At 45.2% G+C, this 14,979-nt stretch overlaps 1 protein-coding gene across 3 annotated transcripts in view; it reads right to left on the bottom strand.

The window, feature by feature from the left end:
• Positions 1-904: 904 nt before the first annotated feature.
• CALN1 (calneuron 1) overlaps positions 905-14,979 on the bottom strand; it is a 479,834-nt gene continuing 465,759 nt past the window's right edge. For all 3 annotated transcript variants that reach the window (XM_045819681.1, XM_045819682.1, XM_045819683.1), the window contains one exon: positions 905-8,585. In XM_045819681.1, the coding sequence (XP_045675637.1) occupies positions 8,458-8,585 (128 nt within the window). In that variant the 3' untranslated portion in view covers positions 905-8,457. The remainder of the gene's footprint in view (positions 8,586-14,979) is intronic.

The raw sequence follows: 14,979 nt of genomic DNA, 5'->3' as shown, positions 1-14,979 counted from the left end.
GTTTCCTAATAATTTTAAAAAATCTTAAAACCCAGATAAGATAACAAATTCCAGGTTATTATCTCACTGGAATTTGCCAGAAGCCCACTTTAACAGAGAGGAAAACGTGCTTTATGCCTAGAATTTGGAATTTTATTTTTGGAATTTTTAAGCAGTAATTAATGCTTAGTGATTTTACTTCATAAATTTCCCTGAGAAGGTGTATAAATTGCAACACTTAAAACTGGGGACCCTGGGAGATCCTACTCACATGGAAACTCAGATTTTTGGCTTAAGTGCAAGACATTTAGAAAAATATGTGATAACATTACTGAGAAGTAATAAAATTAAGAGATGCCCTCATGGTACTTGTAGATTTCTGGTCCAAATTTGGGCTGGGTCTTAGCTTGTGCCCTTAACCAAATCCCTTAACTTTTTGTTCCTCCTTTCTTCTTTATTGATAGAAAAAAAAATGAATGTCTCTTTTTATGTCCAAGAAGCTCAAATAACATTACAATCTCCAAAAGCATAAGCAAAAGGTATGCAATGCCTGAACAGTAATGTTGGGAAGAATTTGGCAAATGGAATACCAAAAGAGCGACAGCATTAGCTTGGGTGTCTGCAAAGTTTTCTCAGTTATAATATCTGTTCCCTGGTTAGGAGATGTTTCCTATTTCTCACCATATGCTCCACAGTCAGCTTATTTCCCTTTATATCAATCATTCCCCTAAAAGCCTCACCACAGGTCTGGATCACTGGCTTCTTGGAAAGCTGTGACGCTAAGCTGTCATCCCAATAGATCTGGGTGCCCATCGGGTTACAGGAATAAAGTTCACGACCCATTTGTAAATCACACCACATATAATGAGCTGAATCTCTCATCAAAAGAAAAAAAAACTTTTATTTTTTCTATTGCATAAATAATGGTAAATTAGACTCTTTTTTATACAGATTATATATTTACAGACAGGTTAGAGAAAACATCTGGTAAATATGGCAGTCAGTTTTCCTTTATACACTGAGATAACGTATTAATAATATATGCTTCATTGGATCAGTAAGTTGCATGCCAGGTTAATTTATATTAATATTTACATTTTATATAAAGATATTCTTTTGATTAGTCTGCTGACTCTCTCATCACTTAATAGCAGAAATCACCAACCAATACTAAATGGAAAGAAAAATGGAACGAGAATGAGGTAAATGGGCAGATTGTGACCCAGGAATTCAGTCCTCACGGTCCATTCCGGATGTGAGAGCTGCCAAGCTCCAGTTGTCCTGGTCATAATAGCCCTCAGCTGCACCCCAGTTTGCATCCACCATTTACTGCTGTGCATTGAGAAAAAATTCACGTCTCAGGTCTAATGACCACTAGATTCACAGCGACTCCCCCAGTAGATGACCAGTTGCCAACCCCAATCCCCGACTACATTTTAGGGTCTGATTCTCCTCCAAGGGCATCGTCTTTGGTTAGTCCTTGGACAAATAGCTTCTTTCTGGATTCAGAATTGGGGAAGAAAATCAAACCCCATTAAGAAGCCATTCAAAGACCCTTGAAACCTGATTTCCAGGTCAAAAAGAAAGAATATTCTTTGATTTTCCTTGGAGAGAACTGAGGAACACAGACTTGTTTAAATTTCCACCAGGAGCTGAAAGGGCACTTTCCTGGCCACTCTAGGTCTTTCCAGGGAAGAACAGCAATAAAAAACTGAGAAAAAAAGGACAGAAACCTAGGAGTTGATGTTGTCATGGGGCAGGAGGCCTGGGGACTTGGGGCTTCTGCAGCTGCTCTCCCCCTGCCCTCTGCCCCCATCGTGGTGGGACGGCATCTGCAGCAGGCACCTGTGCACAGCATCATTCATCAGCCAGCTAAAGGGCAATCGCAGGCAGCTGGTCTCCCAAGACTGTTCATCTAATTCCTGACAACCATGAGAGATCACGACTCTCTTCCTTCTGCAGTGTTACAAATAATTGCAAACCATGATCACATATACTGGAACAACTGTTCCAGTGGCCAGAAAAAAGGAAAGAAAGAACTGTTTGGAAGTTGTGCTCTTTATTCATTATCTTCTTTGAGCTTTCTCAAATGGAAAAGCAAGCATCTTTTCCCAGAATCTGGCTTTGTTTCACCTGCTTATGCATGTATTCTGATTCATGTGACCTGTGGTAAGGTAATCAAATCCCCTTGATTTTCACGCTGACTAAGCTAGGACACATCCCTGATGCTCCCTTAAATCAGCAAGACCATAGGAAGTAAGTAAAAACTCTTGCCCGCAAGATACAACACATTTGATGTAAGCCAATTTGTATTGTTTCGTGTATAGACAATGGACACCAAAAGAGATAGTTCATTATAACTGCCTCTTGGCACTTGGGTTAAAAAAGCAACTGCCAGTTCCTAATGTGATTCATAGGGGATGTAAGGGTCCTCTCAAGTGTGGGCATTCATTTTGATCTGCTTCGAACAGAGTCACAATGGGAGGACTCTTCTTGGTCATCTGGTTTACCTTTCCTCTTGCTTTAGAGATGAGAAGTCTGAGGCCAAGAAGGGAAGTCACTCAAAATTATCTGGCTGGTGGGTGGCAGGGGCACTTGAGGTCCTGCCTCCAGTGCCCTTCCCAGCTGACAGTGCTGCGCACACTTCTGGTCCTACACTCTGCTCTGCTGGCTTCAGTTCAACAGGTCTGAGCCCCGACAGAGAGCTCTGGGAGAGGCATTCTGGGCTTGGCAGATGTCAGCATCCCCCAAGGATAGGAGCGCTACCAGCCTCCTCTTGAAGTTCCCAGTGCACGTCACTGGGATCAGGTTGATGGGCAGCAGCCCCATGGCACTCAATGCCCTGTATGTTCCCAAAGTAGGCCAGATAGATAGGAGCACGTTCAGAGAGCAGCCTCTGCAGCCCTTTAAAAACTTTCTTTTTCTCTCTCAGATCCCAAGATGGAGCAACATCACACTTGAATTTTTCATCCCTGGGAATATTCTTTCCTCATTATCCAGATCTTCTACTCCACTGGAAAATTCCAGCCTCTGCCTCCTCTCACTTGGACAATGTCAGAAGCATCGATTTGAAAGCAAACCCATCATGGTCAAGGGAAAGAGGTTGTGGGGGCTACACCAGCATGGGGTCAGGGCGTGCTCAGCATGCTGCCCAAGGCAGGTGTAGGGGCAGGAGGCTGGCCAGGTCTCTTCCAGTTTCAGAAGACTGTCTTTGTGGGACTGGCAAAACCTGATTCTTTGTGGCTATATTTCAAGCCAACTGAATCAAATTAATTTAGCCTTGAAGACTTTTTGAGCATTATTATAATGTCCCTGGAGACCATATAAAAGGGCCCCAAACCAATATTAAGTAGAAATCATATCTGTAAAAATGACCATGTGCATTACAATGAGCTTAGGATACTAAGAGAAGTACTTGGCTGGTTTGTGTACTTGACCTTATTCCTCCAAATCAGTGTCTCCAGCAAGGCCACATAACTGAGGACAGTCCCCTGAGTGACTTAGTCAAAGGAAGTATGAAGTGAAGCTGAACAGTTCTGACATTTGAATTGTCATGGAGACAGGGTCTGTAAGAAGCAGCCCAAATCCTCCTCTATTTTGCCATCACTTTAAATAATTTAAATTGAAAACCCTAGCTGCTGAATAATGCTTCTTTTCTATCTCTGATGGATTTTTTCCCTTCTGGGGGAGTTGAGCTATGAGGTGGTGAGGGAGGATGGCTATGGCAAGGCCTTCAGATTACAGACTTTTAGCCCTGAGAGGTCACTGAAGAGGCCACGTGAAAGTTCTGATCTGCAGTCATTTCAGACAGACGTTCTCTGGGGAAGGCAGCTCTGCAGTCCTCCTGGTAATGTAACCAGTATGTGCTGAAGTCTAGAAGCTTAAGCTCAGTCCATCTGCATCACCATGGCATCATAAAAAGGGGTATCTCCTTTTCACAGTGGGGTTCAAAACCTTCTCTATATCTCAGTGGAACAGGGTGAATAAGATGATTACTCTGGGCCATCAGAGAAATCGTGCAGTAAAATAACTCAGTATGGTTTCCGACTTCCAGCTGGGAGAAGCAGAGTTCAGCATCTTCCACAGGGATGGAAAACAAGAGCACAGCAGGACAGAGTTCCATGGCACGCGGCCACCATGGCCAGGCCAGCCCAGCCAAGGGACTGTGCCGGGCAGTCACACCCTGACTCTTCTGGTCATGCCTTCATATCGTCCCAGGGAAGCCTGAGCTACTGGTGGAGAGCAAAGGTCTCTGATTTATGATCTGAGTCTTGACTTAAGCCTAGAAAAGGCATTTGAATTAAAAGGTAAATTTATTTCTCCCATTTCTTAGATATATGACTTTATAATTCTGTGGATGGGAGGTGGAGGGGCATTATTGTCAAAGTTCATTAGGTTCTTTTGGCTAACTATAAGAGAGTAGACCAGCGATTTTCAACTGGTGTGCCACAAGAATTTTTATAACAGGCCATACCTGACTATTTAGTCAGGGGCACTGACCTCTTTTCCCTTAGACTGTCAAATAAAAAAATGACAACAGCCAACACAAGAGTAGCCATCTGGTGTGCATGAATTAAAAATATACCTATTTTTTTTGTCTGATCAGCAAAGACATAATTTTGTGTATGTGTGATGTAGAACTTTAATAAGAAGCTTATATGTGCCACAAGATGAAAAAGATTGAAAACTGCTGGAGTGGACCATTTGTCATGTGAAATCTGAGGCAGGAGCAGGTATCAAGAATAAAGACTCACAGGATACATCTTCTCTGCAAATAAAACACCTAAAATCTTCTGAAACCACTGGACTTGCCCAAGACCACACGCCAGCCTCGATTCACTTCACATTTCTGGCTTGCGGAAGAGCTTCTTAACCAGCAAATAGATGCTTTTGAAGACTGAGGTGAGGCTTAAAATATTTTTTGCCTTCCAGATGACATTTCTGACTTTTCACCCAGATTAAGAGGTCTTTGCTCTGGACTGTGGGAGGTAGGAGCGGGGGAGAGTGGGAAGGATACCACCTGTCTCACAGGTAGCTCCTTGTTCTCCTGAGCAAATGGAAGGGTAGGTTCAAACACAAAAGAAAAAGGCAGAGAAACCATGAGATTTTTTTAAGGGTAATTTCTCCCACCAGCAGGATATGGATGCAGGGAGTCAGGTTGCAATCAGGCAGAACCCAAGTGTTCTTTAAGAAAATGTTCCCTATTTTTATGTGCCTTGGCAAACTCAGGGTGGAATGCAAGGGTTGCCATGGCAACACCTCTTTTTTTTACAGACTGGTCACATGAGACCCACACACATTCTGGAAGCCACTGCTAATCATTTCCATGCTGGGTCCTGTTTAGGGGCTCTGTCTGCTTCTAGAGTGATGGGTGACAGTTATTTGGAGGCCAAAGGCATCAGGGTCTGTATCCCTTGTATCACAAGCAAAATACCTCCTTGATCATCACTGTGTGGTCTAGGGGGACACCCATTCTTGCAAACAGAATGAGCCAAGTTCAGTTTGCTAGTTACTCAGCTGTCCTATAATAGACCCCTATGTCTATTAGCTGGGAGCACAGAGGAAGAGTTGGGATTACTCCTCTCCTCTCCTCACTGGGGCCACAAAGCATGGAGGACCAGGACTTTCCAGAATCTTCACTATGAGCATTGCAACCCCTGTGGCAAAGGTGCTGACAGGGAGGACCCTGGAGTAGCACTGGTGTGGATAGGGCTTGGGGCAGAACTGTGGGAAGTCAGTATCTCAGGCTGCCTGATGACCCTCCAGACAAAGTAGCTGGGGTGCAAATCACTAGGACGAGGTCTCAGCCCCCAAAGTCTCAGGAATGCCACTGTTCTGGGTTGTCTCCACACACTGCAGGCTGTGGGTGGCACCTGTGAGGTCATCGTGGAGGAAGTTGACTTTTAGCCCATCAAAGAGAGTTCTGTACCTTCCTTTGTGTCCTCTCTCCCTAGCAACCCCCACAATGGATGCACTCCTGGGTAGGATGGCTGACTTCCCAGTCACTGGGTCACTGGGAGAGGAAAGAGGTCCTCTTTGGGGAGAGGATGCTGAGGACTTTGTGGGGAACAGGCTGTCAGTCCCTCTCCAGAACTACTTTCACTCTCCACCCCCTGCATGGTGGCTAATCTGTCTTCCAATAAAGTCTAACCCTCATATCTTCAGGGTCCCCATTCTCCAGTGGAAGGCAAAAGAACTGGCAGAAAAGCAGCCTTTGAAGAAGTATTCATTTTTAGCCTCACCTATAGCATTGCAATCCCCACTCATGGGGCATAGTCCTTTAAGAATCATCCTTAGGGTCTCTATCCAGTCTACTTAGGATCCTGCACCCCCCTCCCTAGTCTGATGTGGTCTAGTGGTTCAGGGAGTCCTTTCCACCCAAGTACAATTGAGAAGGGGGGCAACTGCTTTGGGCAGGAGCTAATGATGAAGCTGTCTTATTAGACTTCTGTGTTTGGGCCTGTTCTTATTCAGGATTCTGATGGAGGGGGCAGTGGTGGTATGTGCTGAGTCCGGCCAGGGGAGAGAGAAAGAGGCAGTATGTGGGGTGTACTGTGACAGGGCAGGGCAGGCAAGAGGGACAGGCAGGCTGGCGCTTTCCCAGACTGGATGTGTGAGACCCCAGGCATTTTCACAGAGGTCTCTCAAACTCCTGGGCTCTCGAAAGCTTACACCTGCTTCTTCCTCCATACTATGGCTCAAACCCTAGTTTTTCTTGTGCTATTCATGAATATTCTCAGTTTCCCACAGTGGGGAAATTCCTACAGCTACTCCCCAGGCTGTTGCCTGAAGTGCTTGCAGAGGTGATTTGAAAGAAGACCCAAAACTGAGACCTTGGATGCTCCAAGTCTGAGAAGGCAGTAGGGAGAAAGCGGAGAGGAAGGGGAGGCTTGGGGAGAGGTTCAGGAGCACACACTGCACCAAGTAGCCCACCTGGCTGCAGTGAGAGAGGAAAGATTCTAGAGCCTCAATATTGGAAGAAAGGGGAAAGCATGTAGCTTTTGGATGCACTGGGAAGAAAGAGGAGCAAGACAATTCCATTATAGAAATAAGGACCTGAGCTTGGAAAAGTACAAAGGGAAATATTCCATTGAAATATTATTGGCTAATCAGACTATGCAAGCTCAAATTAACAGTGGTGACTGATATGACATTTAGGAAAAGTCAGGATATTACAGACTTGAAATGGTGTTGAAAACAGACTATTGGATTCAGTTTCCTTCCCCAACAGAAGTATTCTGCAGGCAGGAGTAAATTACCTGTCCTGTTGGCTAAGCTTATTAACATCTTTTTGTCTTTTCTCATGGAAATGAGTCAGTTGCAAAATCTAAATGCCTGAAGATATTATGTAAAATACAGTAGTTTGATCTTTCCATCTTTCCACTCTGAATTATACTTCTCTTTTTATCTGGGGAAGACTAACTTACAAAGCAAACCGTAAGATGAGAAGAAGGTAAGATGCACAAGGACCTTAACTTACAGAGGTCTTCTGGCAGGGAAATGTGTGCGGCTCCATCAGTTCTGACGACTGGGGTGTGGGCTGTAACACTGCCTCACCACCCGTCTCAGTCCCCTGTCCCCCAAACTATGTCTCCTAGCCAAAGGAGGTAGGGACTGTGTCAGAGGACAAGCTTATATCAGGAGTAAGTGAATAGGGAAGAACGATGTCACAGATGAAGAAGCCAAATAGATACATCTGTCTACCTGTCTATGTTATTATAGAGATGCCCACGATTATGCTTCTTTTTTTCTTTAATGGCAGCACAGGCAGCAAAGCTGGGAGGAAGGCTCTCTGCAGATTCCAAAATGCTGGTGCGTGATGGGCTCTAGGAACAGAAAGCCAAGTACAGATGGAAACCGAGAACTCCCCAACTCTGCCAAGAGTCCTGTAGAAAGGCAGTAAGAACGGAAGCATGGGAGCAGCTGCAGGCCGCCAGGTCCTGCACCCCATCCAGTGGCTTTCCCCCCACGCCTTGCAAGGCTCCACTAGGTAGAGGAAGGAAGCCAGGGTCAGAAGGAGAGCCTTTTTTCTGCAGCAACCCCAAAGTCAGCCCCTTGGGTTACCCTTAGGGTTGTCCAGTTGCCCAATGGGTTGAAAGAATGGGGTGTAGAGGTGACTGCGTGTTCACGCCCCTCTCTTGCTCTCTCACACCATTGGCCTGGATGGCCATTGGAATTCCGCGATGAAAATGTAGTTTATCTTCAGAGTTCCTGCAAGTGGTTGAAGCAATCATTCGGAACTCCTGGCTATTTTATTGCATTGGGAAACAAAACCATTAAAGCATTTGAGACAGCCCTTTTGTGTCCCTGCCAAGGAGATGAAGTGGCCTTGCAACACCTGTTGCCCTGCAACCTTGGGTTCTTCACTGAATTGTGCCACTGCGTCCAAATCTGCTTTTGAGGAGGAACAGAGTCTGCCCACAGGGCATGCGCATGCGCAGGGAGCAGGGGCCGCAGCAGTGTGGTGGCTGGAGGCTGCTACTCCATGCCGCTCCGCAGGATCTGGTTGGCCGCAATTAGCATGACGCTTATGATGAAGGCCATGGCAAAGGCGCAGATGAGGCTCTTCCGGACACAGGTCTGTCTGTTCTGTTTCTGAGAATGCACTGGGGGTGGAGGAGTAGAGAGGGCAAGGAGACATGGAGGGAGAGGATGGGGGAGAGAGAAACGACATTTGTGAGACAGGCTTCACCTCTTTCTCAACCAGCCCAGTGTCCAGTTCATAGGATGCAGACTAGTCAAGTCCATGAGCATTTCTGGGACCACTCTCACAGGAGATTGAACACCACATCCTCCTGTAAATGGCATGAAATGGTGACGCTTCTACGACAAAGACCATGACAAATGTGATGTGCAGAGTAAGGTATGAACTTGCAGACATAATAGTTACAGTGACTTTCTGAGTGAGGAAACATGGAGCATTTCAGAGTGAGTCTCACAGAGGGCATCACCCAGGCACAACTGTGTTGGCTTCTTCGAAATGCCTGGCTGCCCTGTCCCAGGCAGCTGCCTACAGTTGGAGCGAGGTCCCCACCTATTAGTGCTGGGCTGGAAGCACTTACCTTTCCCAGAATTATTCTTGGGTGGCTGCAGATCCCAATGACTCCAAGTGACTCTGGCATTATTTCAGATGCACCCACCAGTGATTCTAGTGAGGGGTCTCTGGGCAAGCAGCATCTGCATCACTCGGAGCTTATTAAAAATGCAGATTTTCAGGAGGAGCCCACTCCAGATCTACTGAATCAGAGAGTCTGGGGTGGGGCCAGCAATTGAAGTTTAACTAGGTGGCCCTGGTGCCTGCTGATATCTGAGAAGTGGAGACCACAGGCGCTGGGGACAAGACCGATGGGAAGCAGGCAGGCACAAAACCACCTCCAACTTTCCAGAGGCAGGGTGTCCCCAGGGGTCTGACTTTGGGTCCTAGGGTTGTGTACTCTTCATCCTTTTGTTGGGTCAGGTCTCATACCACTGTTTTTATAAGGCCCATGAGATACCATTAGTGGGTCTTAACACAAAGTATTACTTAGTGGGCTGCAAATACGCAGCAGAAAATGGAAGTAAGAAGACAGAAGTTTTGATAACATATGCTGAGAAAGAATAAGTCTCTTTCCTAGGCCTTACTTCCTGGGCCAGATTTCTTTCCCTTTCTCCTTCTTTTTGTCTATAACTCCTCCCCTCCTGGTCCCAATCCTGCAGTGGCCTTTGCACATAGTTTGCCACTTAGTTTATGGAAGAAATCTGTGCCCTGGAGGCAGCTGGGAGGCTCCCTATAGCAGAGCTTCTCACTGGACCAGCAGCATCAGAACGATCTGGGAGTTTCATATAATGCAGATTCTCAGGCCCTGCTGCAGAATTACTGAATCAAAATCTCTGGGGGTGGAGGCCAGGAACATGCATTTTAATAAGCTAGCTCTCCAGGTGATTAGGAAATTGCTAGGCTCCACCCCCAGGGTTTTTGATTCATTATGCCTGGGTACAGCCAAAGAATCTTCATTTGAGTTGCTGGGCACAGGACGGGTGTGTGTGTGTGTGTGTGTGTGTGTATGTTAGGGACACTGAAGTGAGTGAGGGGTATTGGGGAAGATGTTTGTTTTACATTCAGTTGTTAAGAAACCCAATACCAGCACAGAAGAACACTTTCGGGTTATACTCCATTTTAAAAAGGGGTGGTCCTTCTGCTAGACACACCTTTAAAGAGCCTTAAAAAAATGTTCAGTCTCAAGTACCTCTCCCTCTTGACATCCAGGGACTCCTCCAGATCCTAGAAATACAAGGGAAGCAGCAGGAGTCTGGTGATGTGTTCAAAGGCAAACAGAACTTTCCCTGATAGAAGGGATCTCAGGGGCTTGTCCAGGGGCCTCTAAAAATTATGTCAGTCAGGGAGTTTTCCCAGCAAGCCCTGCTTCCTAGAGACCCAGTGCCCAGGCGGAGCCCTCAACAAAAGTTGTTGGTTATTTCTGCCATGGTCTCTTAGGTCTTATGTTGTTACCTTTAATTCCATGGTGACTTTAATTCCCCTAGGTGACTGAAAGTATTTTTGGTTCAGTTCTTTATTTGCTGATCATGTCTGAGTTTTAGAATCTTATAGGTTCTTAGCAGAGGGAAGAAAATTCTCTTGTGCTGAGATGTGCCTCCCCCCAGGATGGGCAAATGTGAAGAGATGCCAGCTCTCAGGAAGGGAAAAGGAGGTGGCGTTTGAGAAGGGAAGGACTGGAGCAGAAATAAAGTGTGGAAGTGGAAGTAGCGTATCTAACACTTTCTGAGGACTGGCTAATTTATTCTGAGCAGCTCCTCAGCATAAAAATGCTTCTGAAGGCAGTCATCTACCTTTCCATCCCAATGGCTGGCTGGTGAGGGCTTAAGGAAATGCACAGCTGTGTGATTGAACTGAGGGAGAAAGTTTTTGCTGAAGCCCTTCTTTGTCAAGGTTACAGGTGACAGGATTATCCCTTAGGACAGAGGCTGCACCTTTGATGTAAAAATCCTTAAGTGGTGGGAGGGGAGAGATGGGGAAGGAGAGGCCAGGAGACAGAATAGTTTGTACGTGAGACCATGCAAATCTAAACCCAGACCAAGGTCCTATACACAGAGTGGAGCTTCCAGCTCATTCCTCCATAGCTCTGAAAGGGATAATCATTCACACATGATTCAGACTCTGTGCTTTGATGAGAATCTTTTTATGTCCACTTCTGACATCACCATAGGTCTTGTGGCAGAGTGAAAAAATAAGGACTTCAGAGCCAGACCCAAATGTAAACTGTGATTACCTCACATCCTAGCTGTGTGACTTTGGCCAAGCTAATTTCCCTGGGCCTCAATTTCCTCATCTATAAAATGGGGGTAATAAGACCTTCCTTGTTGTGAAGATTAAGGCCACCAAAGTTACTGCAATATTGTTTATGCCCAATTAATGTGAATTCCCTTTTGTAAATCTTTTAAAAACTCCCCTTTATACATTGAGCATCTCCCCATTGCTTCCCCGCTCCCCGCTGCCACATGAGCTGGGTAGCCATTACATGCTTTATATATATCATTGTGGAATTGTAGTGTGGTAGTCCTTCGTGAGCAGGGGGTGGAGTCCTCATTTGATAGGTGGGGGACCTGAAGCTCCAAGAAGTGGAGTCCAAGGTCATTTGGCAAATGGTGGAGATGGGATTTGAGCCCCTGCGTAATTTAATTTCCAGGTTCAAAATCTCTGCACAAACTCTGTCTTCTGAATCTTTTGCTTGGTGGGACAAAGTTCAGCAATAGAGAGATTCAAAGAAAATGTACTTTGAACACTTGGTGTGATTGGCAGAGTATAATCTGGCACTAATTAATGTGTTTGTTGATAATAATTTAAAGCCTGTCTTTGGCTGCCACATATTTGCATTGCACTATATTTTTGTATATCCATTTATTCATGGTGTCTACTCTTTGCTTCCTCAACAAGACAATAGGTCAGATTAAGATGAGCTGAGTTGAGATCTCGTTTCTTCTCCTAACTGCCACTTAGGAGCAGCTGTGGGCAAGGGACTGAACTTCCCTGAGCCCCAGTTTCTCTCCCTGTAAAGGAGTTAATGATATCTGTTTTTCTTATCTCAAGGATTCTTTCAAAGATCAATGAGCTAATTAAAAAAAAAAGCTATGTCCAACCCTGAATTATTAGCAAAATGCAAAATTTCCTTCTTGTATCTCTGGAAGACAGGAGGAAAGGGCTACTTCTATTCCTCTTGTTCCCTGCAGCCTCCAGCACAGCACTGAGGACACAGCAGGTGATGCCAAACCTTTGCTTTGGTCCCTTCCTACATTAATTCATCCCAAACTGCAGCTAGAATCACATTCCTGAAGCAGTGCTTAGTATGCATCAGCACTCTCTGCCACTTTCTTGCAAAGCCTTCTCTTCACCCCCCTGCCTCACTGGGAGAAGCATGCTCCATTCTTTCCAGCTTCTGAGCTCAGTGGGTAGGACCACAGATCACCTCCAGCCCCTTTCCCCACTATGCCCCTAGACCACTGCGCCTCCCCTGCAGCCTGTCTCAGCCAAGCAGGTATTCTGACTGGCTTTTCCATGAAACTCAGCAGCACTGTCACACTGTTCCCTCTGCTGGGGCTGGCCCTGACCTTCTCTCTCATTGCTTCTGGGCTCAACCCAAAGAGGCTTCTCCTAAACATCCTGCTCCCAAAGGGCCAGATCTTTTAATTTCTAAATTGGTCTACATGTTGATATTTATTTATTTTTGAATTGAGATAGAATTCACATGCCATAAAATTTGCCATTTTTGAGTGTGCCATTCAGTGGCATTTAGAACATTCACAAGGTTGTGAAACCATCACCACTACCGAATTCTACAACATTTTCGTTATCCTGAAAAGAAACCCCACATGCATTTGAAATCACCCTTCATTCCCCCTTCTCCCTGGCCACTGGCAATCACCAATATGCTTTCTGCCTCTATAGAAATGCTTATTCTTGGCATTGCATATAAATGGAACCATATAATATGTAGCCTTTTGTGTTAGGCTTCTTTCAGTTAGCATAATCTTTCCCAGGTTCATCCATAACGTGGCACACATCAGTACCCATTCCTTTTTGTGGCTGAATGATCTTCCACTGAACAGATGTACCACATTTGTTTATCCATTCACCAGTTGATGGGTATTTCGGTGGTTTCTGTTTTTTTACCATTATGAATAATGCAACTATGAACATTTGTATACAAGTTTTGTGTGGACATATTTTCAGTTCTCTTGGATATAATAATCTGTGTTTCAAATTGCTGGGCTACTTGGTAACTCTATGTTTAACTTTCTGAGGAAACTTCCTTTCTGGAACTTATGAACACTAAAAACGGCAATCCTGCTGGCAATCTTTTCTATGTCTACCTTCCCAGAAGGTCTTGCACTCTCTGTTTAGCGTAGTAAGTTGATACAGAAGGAGCCCAGAAAGTATGGTACAAGGGGATGAAATGGGAGTTGGGGGAGGACACAGGAGGACAGAGAAGTGGAGTTTCCTGTTTTCTTGAAAGCTTGTTAGCCAGCCCCAAACACTGACAGACTCCTGGCTGCCGTGGCAGGGCTTGGGTGTCTGAGCTCCAGGACAGACTGCTCCTTACCCTTGTCCAAGGGCTCTTGGATTTTCTCCTGGAGACAGGATTTGACATGGATTTTGCCAATGACCCACTGGGTGACCCTGGATATAATGGGATTTTAATCCCTCTGGCTTCAGTGTGGGTATTTGGAAACAGAGCTGCATGTCTTCAGAGGCACTGGCTCCCAAATGAAGCAAATCAGAATCATTACAATTTTGATTAATGGTCCCAACATAGACCTACGTAAGTGATATTTCTGGCAGGGAATTTGGGGCTCAGGAAGGTTAAAACAATACAGAACCCGGCTCAGGTGATTCTCACAATAAGCCAGAGCTACCAGGTCTGGGAGCTATTATTGTCCTGTGATCCTTCCAGGTCTAACACTTTCTGATTCTATGAAACTAGACATTTCCATGGTCTAAAGGGGAACTAATGAAGAGCTTTTGAAAGAAATTTTTCTATATATCAGTGATATCAGAATGTCCAGGCACCCAAGTTAAGACATGAAGGCGGAGGTGGAGGATGAAGCCTTTGAGGGAATAGGAGTGGGGCTTGTGTGTTTTATGACGCTTTTGTTAAGAGGAAGAGGGTCCAACACTATCAGGGGATAGGAGCTGGTCTTTTCTCCACTACAAAATCATATTGGGTTTCTACTCTCTGGCTTTGAGGGTCCTACTGTGTACCCTTGGTATAGTGGCCAGGTGTTGTTGTGGCCTTTCCAGAAGTTCTTTCTCTTCTTCTAACAAAATTTATCCTTTTTTAAAATCCCCACCCAAGAATATATTTACTGATTTTTAGAGAGAGAGGAATAGAGAGAGACAGGGAAACTTTGATGTGAAAGAAAAACATCGATCAGTTGCTTCTGGTACTCACCCCGACTGGGGATCAAATCTGCAACCTTTTGGTATACAGGATTGACATTCCAACCAACTAAGCCACCCAACCAAGACAACAACACTCATCTTTTTGTTTGGGGATCTGTACCTCTCCACCTACTGGGCTCTCACTCTAGGTCTTCACCTTTCCCAATGTAACAAACCAGACTGGCCAGGTAGAGTACCCCAAGCTCTCGGTTTAGTTCAACAGTAGGCACATGGGCCAAGCAGGTTTGATCAGAGCCCCTTCTTGGAATAAAGAAGAACCTTGAGAGAGATAAAATGCTATCACCTCAGAGAGATAGAGCTTTCCCAAGATGGAAGCCCAGAGAGAGGAAAGGAGGAGAGTAAGAGACAGACAGCAAAGTAGGAGTGGGGAGAGAATGTTGCTTCAGAATTTTGGGTCCAGTTAAGCTAACGTTCATCCCTTTAACTTCGATTATTTGAATCAGTGCTTTTTAGTTTAAGGGAGTCTGGGTTGAGTTTCTGTAACTTGAAACCCAAAGAGTGTTGACCAATACTCTCGGTAACTACAGTGTTGGCAAGGACTTGAC

This window comes from Phyllostomus hastatus, unplaced genomic scaffold (genome assembly GCF_019186645.2).
Source record: "Phyllostomus hastatus isolate PE091 unplaced genomic scaffold, TTU_PhHast_1.1 phas_scaffold_385, whole genome shotgun sequence".
Lineage (NCBI taxonomy): Eukaryota > Metazoa > Chordata > Mammalia > Chiroptera > Phyllostomidae > Phyllostomus > Phyllostomus hastatus.
This window is presented reverse-complemented; position numbering and strand designations above follow the sequence as displayed.